Consider the following 10,743-nt stretch of genomic DNA (forward strand, 5'->3'; position numbering starts at 1 on the left):
AACCTAATATTTCCTCAGACAACGAGTGTTTAATTTTTATGCTGGGTCCTCGTACTATTAGGCCGTTTGTTATATTCTTTGATTTATGATGATTCAAACGAGTTGGATATCTAGATGAATATTAGGTTAAATTTGCTTGAAACTTGTTAGGGCCTAACCGTCCCGGACTAATCGGAATAAAAGTCACTTGTTAGGGCCTAACCGTCCCCTTCTCGGACTAATCGGAATAAAAGTCGGATGCGTGGATTATAAAATGTCAAAATTGTGAAACCCTAAAACCTAATTTATTAAAATGTCATGTTTTAAAACAAATTCTTTATAATCTTTTAATCCGACGGTGGGACACTCGTCCAAGACTCTACTTTTGCCGTTCGAATAGCAATTTTACCACTTTGTCTCGTCTAACAGCGTCACTCTTTGCTGCGAGATCGAGATGAAGGCGGTGGTGATCACGAACCCCGGCGGCCCCGAGGTTCTTCAGGTTCAGGAGGTGGAAGAGCCGGCGGTTGGTGACAACGAGGTCCTCATCCAGGTGGAAGCCTCCGCCCTCAACCGCGCCGATACAATCCAGAGGAAGGGCTTGTACCCGCCGCCCAAGGGCGCAAGCCCTTACCCAGGCCTCGAATGCTCTGGTAAGATCATCGCAGTAGGAAAATCCGTTACGCGCTGGAAGGTTGGTGATCAGGTATGTTGACCCTCCCTGTTGGATTGCTGGCTCTGTTGGTCTTCATTTGTTTGATTGAATTTTCTTGCAAGAATTCATTTAATAAGCTAGGTCAGTAGTCAATTTTCAGTTTCTGGCTAAGTTTGCGTTTCTGGCGTAACAAGCCCTGTGCTATTTGTCTCCTGTAGATCTCTACCTTGATTTTGAATCATAATTTGGGTGCTTTCGGTGTCTATAGCCATTACATTGTCTTATTCGCAGTTTTGGGATTAAAATTTTAATATAATGTGTTTAATCATTCTTCTTTTTTTTTTTTGAAGTTTTGGAATCAAAATTTGGTTCTGCATTAATTGTGGATGACATATGACTAGTTCGTTCTGTCGTCTTCAGGTATGTGCCCTTCTAAGTGGAGGAGGATATGCAGAGAAGGTAGTGGTACCGGATGGGCAGCTACTTCCCATCCCAGAAGGAGTGTCTGTGCGAGATGCTGCTAGTTTTCCGGAAGTTGCATGCACTGTTTGGTCAACTATATTCATGATGAGCCGATTGTCATCAGGGGAGACCTTATTAGTAAATCTCTCTCAATTCTTTGTTGTATTGTTTTACATATGTAGCCTTTTGTGTGCCCTTGAAGGTTCAATACGAAATATGAAATCTTAGTTGTTTGTTGTTTGCTTTAAGCTGATTGGAAGAAATGCATTTGATTGACAGATAGTTAGATCATTATTTAGGAAATAGGTAATATGTTGGCATATGTTGCTATGTAGGATTCTCGATATTTGGTGTAGTTTAGATGTTATCTCTTATGGTGCTATCCTCAGTTGCTGATTAGATTAGTGAGAAATATATTGAGAAGAGAAGAATACTGACTTCTACTAACAAGAATGTCTTGAGAATTAAACAATTGAAAATTTAAGGGCACTAATGCACTAAGTATTGTCTTTAACTTTGGCCAAATCAGCTAATACTAGTTTGTAATTGGTGGATTTTCTCTAATGCATCCTTCTAGGACCAGACTTAAGTATGTTCCTTTTTGGCATCCAATCAAATTTCTGGTTTGGCCTACTTAAATTTGGGGTCTTAAGGTTCAACTCAAGTGTAATTCTATTTGTCCCAAAATAAAATCACCTTGATTTGATCCAAAATCAAACTCAGCTGAGATTTTTTTTCCAAATGTAATGAGTTAGATAATATAAAAGTTTTTTAGTTTTACAAAGATTAGTAGATTTGTGTGGCCTTTGTTTGGAACTACACTCAAAGACTTAATGATAGTTGATACCTATGAACTATGAAAAGATACTAAATCTGTGTTCTTGTCTGGTTGTTATTCATTTTTGTCTTTGTAAAAGATACTATGAAAAGAACTGCAAACTCTCATGAACTAGGATAAACATATAAGCTTACACTGATAGTTTATCTTTCTATTTCACTATTACTCATCATATGTAATTGAACTTCCAGATTCATGGCGGATCTAGTGGAATTGGTACATTTGCTATTCAGATTGCTAAACACCTTGGAATTAGAGTATTTGTCACGGCAGGTACGCTAGTGTACAAAAAAAATTTACCTTGCATGAAGAAAATCATATTGTAGCATGAAATGCTGACACATACACACATATGGCAGCCATGAAGAAACATCCTGGCATGTATGTATTAATCGCCTTTGACAATACATACGTGGCACAAAAATCTTTATAGTATTTCATGTAATTATTAATCAGTTTTGATAAGTTAGATAATGAAATAAAGATGAAGCACAATTATGATCAATTAAGCCACTTGGGGACTTGTTAAGAGCAATAATGGGTGATTTCGTAGAAATATCAAGGAATAAGCTTTGATCCTAGTGATGGGGTTACTGGATTTAGTCTAGAGGTTTGTCTATTTTCTGAAATTTAAGAAAATATTTCATTTCCTTCATATGGATTATAGGCACTGAAGAAAAATTGGCTGCTTGCAAAAATCTTGGTGCTGATGTTTGCATCAATTACAAATCAGAAGATTTTGTTGCAAGGGTGATGGAAGAAACTGGAGGAAACGGTATGCCATTGATACTACACAAAGCTTGTGTTGCAATGCAGCTATCAAAACCCAGTAAAATCTGTTATGCAGGTGTAGACGTTATATTGGATAATGTTGGTGGTCCGTACTTGCAGAAAAATCTTGAGAGCTTGGCCATTGATGGTAGACTTTTTATCATTGGTTTCATGGGAGGAGTAGTGACACAAGTAAATCTGTCTTGTCTATTGGCAAAGCGCCTTACCATTCAAGGTATCCTCTGCCATTTTGAGTTCATTCTCTTATTCTACTTGACTCTTAGAAAGTTTTGAAACTCGCAAACATATAACTTGTCTGTGTGGACTCGAATGAGCATTTTACACTACACAAATGTAGACCTAAGTGTCTAACACAACTATTTTGAATAACTGTACACGTGATCAATGGAGTTGCTGAGTGTCCACTCGGAATGTCCGTATCCAAGATAGAGGGAGCATGCAAATAGTCCAAGTATTAGAGGAATTTGCCCCTAGTTGCCCTTGTTGTCAGTAAATTTTCACAAAAACGTATAGAAAGTATATCTACAGCGAAGGAATAATTTGTTAAATTTGTTCAACCTTATAATGCCATTCATAGATCCCCAATCTTGTTAGAACTTAATATGTTGGCCAGTTGCAAGTCTTCAGTGTTCATATATGTAATAGGTCTATGTTTGACTAGTGATATTTTCTGTTGGAGGCGATCCAAGTAGTAGCCTCAACTATTTTGTGCTATTTTTTTTGTCTTCTATGTTCTTAAAATCATTTGTATCTTCTTCAACCAGATGGTTCCTTTGCCAGACAACGTCATCTTTTCAGGAACCTCATAATCTTACTGCTTTATTTTTGCTAAATGTTACTAACTTATGGGAAACATTGGCTATGTGCTTAGTTATCTGACATGTGGACTGTTCTTGCTGATTTTTTTTTTTTTTGGTTTGTTTTAACAGCTGCTGGTCTACGAAATAGAAGCCTCGAAAATAAAGCCAAGATAGTCGCTGAGGTTGAGAAGCACGTCTGGCCAGCCATTGCAGCAGGCAAGGTGAAGCCTATTGTACACGAGACCTTTCCACTCTCTGAAGCTGCTGATGCTCACAGGATGATGGAGAGCAGTGCTCATATTGGCAAGATACTTCTAATTCCATGATCATAACTCATAAGAGGATTCAGCATGAAGTCTGCTAGAGCAAATCAACACATCATGTAGATCTGTTGAAGCTGTCATGTCATATATAATGAAACAGATTATAGACTTGTGGAATACACTAATGTCATGATTGAATGATGTTTGTCAACTGAATTCAAAATAATAAAAAGTGGATGTGAAAAAATTACTTGGTGGATCTATGTGAAAAATTTAAGCAGGTACTTAGAATGAATTGTATTATTACAATCAACATAAACTTTATAAAATAATATAAATTTTATATTTTAATTTAAAAAAAATAAAATTCATAGAAATTCTAATCTTTATGACTTGTTTTCTTTTTCACTCTTAATTATTCTGTTTAACAGAAATATTTAGGCAGCGATTGTAGTTCTCCACACTTCTTTACTAATGTACTTATTCTTCTATTGTGTACCCTAATTTTTCCATTGTTGTATTTTTTTTCCTAGTTTAGGGAAATTTAGATTCTCTTGCATTTATTAAATGTTTTACATATGAAATTCTAATCGATATATGCATAGGGAATATAAGCGAACAGATGCAAGTACAAGTCTGCTGATCATAATTGTCACACGTTTATGCTTCTTCACCATATCCAGGGCTTTTGTTTTGAAAAATCCTTGACCAGGATATTTAAGTCTATTCTTTATTTGCTACTTCAATTTCCTGTCTTTGGTTCTATATATATTGAAGTCACATTGTTGGATCACTACTAGTACTTTGATAAATAATGAAACTAGGTACAACTGTCTGCAGATGAAACTCTGTTCTGTTGATGTAGTCAAACTGAAGACCTCGTTTTAGTTGTTAAGTTAGAGAGATTACAATCTCGCAGCTAATGATTCCATTTTATGTGACAACAGCTGCCTATCCTGGCCTAGGATTGATGAAGTTGATACTGCACGAATGATTGTTCTAATATGTTCGAGGGTCAATTTTTAATTGATATAATATGTTTTGCTGGGTGTCTAACATCTCCATATAAAGGCTGCTGTGCTAGGACAGCTTCACCTTTTCTCCAACAGCTGCCTATCTCAATTTATTCTTAAAATTGATGAGAGTATATTATTGGACAGGCTTCCTCTGGGGACTACATATTGTGGAACACTTTAGGAAATGTCCTTCAGCTATTTCACCCGAAGTTCCATGATGCTTCCCATAAAACTCAGATGTACATGAGTCAAACCCTATAGCGCAGTGTGCTATGGATATCATGTGCTATAGATTTGACGTATCAAGTATTGCTTAATAATTTCTTGCTTTGAAATACTTTTGAAGAGTTTTCATCCCAAAAGCTAGCTTGATCTTTCTTGCATCGAAATACTTTGAAGTGTTAGTTTTCAGCCTGAAAGAGCATGAATTGAAGTTGTACAATAAGTTCTTTCTCGAGTCTTTTATGATCTTATTCGGAAACTGAGTCAGAGAAATCGTCAGATGAGATGGATAAAATGTTGACTGAATTACGACGTCCTGGAGGGGGATATGTTGAGATGACTTTTATGTTGATCAAATCGTCAGAAGTCCTCTGGTCAACGCTACCTGCAACCAGTGATCGGGTTGCCCGGTCCCTGATACCCCGAGGCTCGAGGCAGATCCAACGAGTATATAAGTACAAATCAAGACGCATAATAATGACATGAATATAGAGTGAGTACAGAGAACATACCTTAGCCCAGGGGGGTGCCCTCGGATGGGACGCTGCTCGAGTGGTCGTGACCCGGAAGAGCAGATGACTCCGAGTCAGATGAAGAACTGGATCTGACGACGCCTAGCCGAGCACGACCTAGATCCGGCTGGAAGATGATACACAGATTGGCCTATGACATCAGCACGTAGGTCGGGATATGACATCGGCACGCAGGCCGAGATAGGACACTAGCACACAAATCAAGATAGGATATCGGCACACAGGCCGGGATGTGACAGCGGCATGTGGGAAGGAATAGGATCTCGGCACGTAGACCGGACTATAACAACAACCCGAAGGCTAGACACAAAGCACACAATTCGAAATATAACTGCAGCTTGCAGGCCGATACACAATGATGATGACACACAGATCGAGATTCAACCACAGCTCGAAGGCCAAAACATAGTAGTGATGTGCACTATGTTGTAGCTCGGGATACGACACACAACTGGATCAGCACGAGGGTTAGCATACAACAACGACAGAATCGGAACCGAGGCGAAGTCGGCACATGGACTATCGACACATGGAGGAGAGGGAAGAAGGGAGGAGGTGGCGACCGGAGTGCTTGTCGGTTGGAGGAGAGGGAGAGCAGAGGACGGGAGTGGCCGGTATCAGCGAGGAGAGGAGTGTGGAAGGGAGAGGGAGGTTGTGGTCGGTGTCGCGAGGCGAAAGAGGAAGAGGAAGGTTGTGGTCGGCGTCACGAGGCGAAAGAGGAAGAGGAAGGCTGTGGCCGGCGTCGCAAGGAGGAGAAGGAAGAGGAAGGTTGTGGTCGGCGTCGCAAGGAGGAGAAGGAAGAGGAAGGAGGTTGTCGTCGCCGGCAGCCGTCGCTCGACGGTGGCGGCCAGAGAGGAAGCTGCCCCCCTCCCATTCCTCTTGGCGGCAGAGAAAAAACCAAGCCCCCCCTGCTGTGCGTACAGTGCTCCCCTCAAAAGCCGTAGTTAGCAATTGACCACAATGCCCTCCCCCCTCCTCTTAATTTCTTCTCTGCCCTTAACTTATATCCACATCACAAGTCTCTCCCTCAAGTCTAGTCGAAGGAGGCGCATGCCCGACTGACTAGAGCCAGTCAAATGAAAAATAGAATTGCTACTGAATGCAGAGTCATATCGAGGGCCTGTCATATAACGTCGAATGAGCAGCTGTGGCGATGCCGAGTTGAACAGGGGATCGAAAGGCGAGCAGGCGACCGAGCGACAGTAAACCACGACCGAGAAAAATGTCAACCAAGTGATAGTAAATCGCGACTGGGCAATCGAACAATGGCGGTTGGGCAATAGGGAGAAACCTGAGCTGGTGGAACGACAACAAGTGAGGGGTTCCAAGGGCACGATCAAAAAAATGCTGACCGATCGACGGTAAATCACGACAGGACAATCAAATAATGCCGACCTAACAATCGAAAAATGTTGACCTGACAATCGAAAGATGTTGACTTGGCAATCGAAAAATGCTAACCCAGATCAAAAAATACTGAACGAGTCGAAAGATGATGAGCGAGCGGTATCAAACGCGCGGTCGAGAAAATTTTAACCGAGCGACAGTAAGTCGCAACTGGGCGATCGAATGATGTTGACCTGACAAGCAAAAAATGCTAACCTAGCAATCGAAAAATGCTAAGCGGGTCGAAAGACGATGGGCGAGCGGTGTCGAGCGCGTGACCGAGAAAATATCGATCGAGAAACAGAGATAATGCCATTCGAATGAAATGAGAACGGGCGAGCGATGTCGAGTGCATGATCGATAAAATACCGACCAAGCGACAATAAATCGCGACCGGACCATAGAGAGAATGAGGGACGAACAAAGCCATGAGCGCGATTGATAAAAATGTCGGCCGAGTGACAGTAAATCGTAACCAGGCAATAGAGAGAATGATGGACGTGCAAAGTCATAAGCGCGACCGAGAAAAATGTCAATCGATAAAAAGAGAACAACCGAGCAGATAGCCAAGCGACACTGATTGATCGACTAATAGAAGGACAATCGGGTGATTGAAAGAATGCCAAGTGGGCGCGAAGCCTGTGCGCTAGATAGACACGGAACCTGAGACTAAATGAGAATAGGAGCAGAGTCCGTGGATCGAGCACGAATGGGAGCAAAGGCTCTGTTAGCCGAGTCAAGCGTGGATCCCAAGAGACTGAAAGCGACCAAGAGCAAAGCCTGTGGACCGGGCGTGAGCGCGATTAGAGCCTGTGGATGGAGCACGAACGGGAGCAGAACAATTGGGTGGTCATGCGAATGTCAATCTAGGAGGAAAGCGGGTATCGACCGAGCAGCAAATGCGGGGCAGAGCGATGAGTGAGATGTGAGGGACGAGTTCCGAGCAAAGCGGCAAGGGAGGCAAGAGCGGTGGGTGCCAGGCATAGCGGTGATTGAGATGTGAATGGTGGGTGTCTGGCAAAGCGACAAGTAAGTCGCGAACGATGAGTGTCGGGCAGAGCGGCGAATGGAGCGAGTGTGATCAGTGTCGGGTAGAGCGACGAGTAAGCAGTGAGTGCCGATTGAGCAATAGTGGTGAGCAAAAACGTGAATGGTGAGTGTCAGGTAGAGGGCGACAGGAGCAAGTGTGATGAGTGTCGGGCAGAGCGGCGAGTGAGGCATGCCCCTGATTAGGGAGTAACTCGACCGATTAGTAGTTGGGAGTGAGAGCCTGACCGGGAGGTCGTTGGTCGCGAGAGCATGCTCGCTTATAACTCGAACTAGGGTGAGAGTCTGGAGGCGTGAGAGTATGCTCACTTATAACTCACACTGGGGCGAGAGTCTGGAAGCGTGAGAGCATGCTCACTTATAACTCGCACTGGGGTGAAAGTCAGGAAGCGTGAGAGCATGCTCACTTATAACTCGCGCTAGGGCGAGAGTCTGGAGGCATGAGAGCATGCTCACTTATAACTCGTGCTAGGGCGAGAGTTTGAAGGCGTGAGAGCATGCTGACTAGGGCGAGAGTCTGGAGGTGTGAGAGCATGTTCACTTATAACTCGCACTGGGGCAAGAGTCTAGAGGCGTGAGAGCATGCTCATTTATAACTTGCGCCGAGGCGAGAGTCTGGAGGCGTGGTCAAGAAGTGATCTGGAGGCCTGACCAGGAAGAAATCCGGAGGCCTGACTAGGATTTGACCTGGAGACTTGACTAGGAATAGATCTGGAGGTTTGGCCAGGACTTGATCTAGAGGTTTGACCAAGACTTGACCTGGAGACCTGACCAGGAATTGATCTGTAGATCTGACCATAATTTGATCTGGAAGTCTGACCAGGAGTTGATCTGGAGGTCTTACCAGGATTTGATTTGGAGATCTAACCAGGAGTTGATCTAGAAGTCTGACCAGGAGTTGATCTGGAAGTCTGACCAGGACTGGATCGGGAAGCTTGACCGAGAATTGGCCTGGAAACCAGACCGAGAGATCGTTAGCGATACTCTGATCTGAGATCGGTGGTGATACTCTTATCCGAGGTCAGTGGCGACAGCTCAACCCCGAACGGGGGAGATAAGAGATCAGATAAGCTGGTCCGAGACTAGTGAAGACTGCTCGACCCCGAACGGGAGAGATAAGGGATCTGATCCGATAGGCTAGTCTGAGACCAGTGAAGACCGCTCGACCTCGAACGAGGGAGGTTAAGCCCATAGAAGCAAAGCTCGTAGCAATATGAGGGAGGAGCGCCTTTAGCATACTTGATCATAGAGTAGTGTCGACCGGCTGAGGATTTGACCCAATCTCTCGACTGCCAAATGCCCGTGAAGTCGGGGAGAGAAATAAAAGTTTTATTCTAAGCAGCATATATAAATGTCATATATGAAAGTTTTAGATTCTATGTTATATTCGTTACTTCCACTGCAGCCTTTAAAAACTCAGTATTCTATTTTATTTGATACATGTACACATTTGTTTTAGTTATTTGGCATATGGTGGATTTATGTGTTTTTACAGTTTACAAATCTCAAGTACTCCAGAGTTGAAATTGATGAAGTGTGGTTCGAGTGGGTTGAATGCATGCTAGATTACATTTGAAGTGCGGTTCTACCTTGATGTGTTAAAAGAATGTTCTACCTGGATTTTGATATTTATTAGCTAGCTTTTGATGTAAAAAGAATGTTTGGGTATTTTATGGATATTGTTGTAAGAAGATTATTTATATAATTTGTGAATATTTGTATATTTTATGGATATTATTGAATGAAGAATATTTGTATAATTTGTGAATATTTGTGTATTTTTTTTATTTGTCAGTTTTTCATTATTTCGGAAATCAAATGTGTGCTGTTAAAAAATATACATATTACATCGGTTTTCCACCACTGCAAAACCGGTGTTATTAACTAATATTACATCGGTCATTTACCGCTGCTAAAACTGGTGTTATTAACATACAATATTACATCGATTTTACACCGTTGATGAAACGGTGTCGTTAAGTGATACTATACCGGTTAATAACCGATTTGAAGACCGATGTCGTTAAGAGATACTACACCGGTTTTTACCCGATGTCTAAAATGGCATACTTTTAACATCGGCTTCATAGACATCGGTCGAAAATGAAATAGACACCGGTGGAAAACCGATGTCTATGAAGGTTTTTGTTGTAGTGGTTTATACCAAAAGTTAGGTTTTTAGTATACATCCTAATAATCTCCCACTTATACTAAAAGACTAAGATGTCATATCTGCTGCCATACATCTGATTCCCAACCCTTCAACATGCCCATCAAAAGCTATTGCCTTAAGGGCCTTAGTGAAAAGATCTATAGGTCATCATCTGATGCAATCTAGGCAGCAACAACTTCTCATTGTTTATACGATTTCTCGTATTGGGTGGTACTTGCGCTCTATTGTGTTTACTTGCCTTATAGACTCATGGTTTCTTCGAGTTTGCTACTGCACCACTATTATTACAATAAATTGTAATAATCTTTGGACAAACTAGAAATCATATCTAAGTCTATCTTGAGGTTATTAAGTCATTCAGCTTTTATGACTACCTTAGAGGCTTGCCATATACTCAGCTTCTATGGTGGAGTCCAGAAAAACACTTATGCTTATCACTCTTCCATAGTTATGACTTTACCTCCTAAAGTAAACACAGAACCCCGAGGTTGACTTACTATTGTCTCTATCCGATTGGAAGTCAAAATCCGTGCAACCCACAGGGACCAAATTAACTGCCTTGTAAGCTAGCATATAA

General features: G+C 41.9%; 1 protein-coding gene across 1 annotated transcript; it reads left to right on the forward strand.

Moving 5' to 3' along the window:
• The first annotated feature begins 373 nt into the window (after positions 1–373).
• LOC122051112 (quinone oxidoreductase PIG3-like) lies at positions 374–4,050 on the forward strand. The gene is made up of 6 exons (XM_042612071.1): positions 374–685; positions 1,055–1,234; positions 2,126–2,207; positions 2,602–2,709; positions 2,782–2,940; positions 3,656–4,050. Exons 1-6 carry the CDS (start codon positions 434–436, stop codon positions 3,850–3,852), a joined length of 978 nt encoding a protein of 325 aa, XP_042468005.1. The 5' UTR covers positions 374–433; the 3' UTR covers positions 3,853–4,050.
• The last annotated feature ends 6,693 nt before the right edge of the window (positions 4,051–10,743 follow it).

This window comes from Zingiber officinale, chromosome 3A (genome assembly GCF_018446385.1).
Source record: "Zingiber officinale cultivar Zhangliang chromosome 3A, Zo_v1.1, whole genome shotgun sequence".
Classification (NCBI taxonomy): Eukaryota; Viridiplantae; Streptophyta; class Magnoliopsida; order Zingiberales; family Zingiberaceae; genus Zingiber; species Zingiber officinale.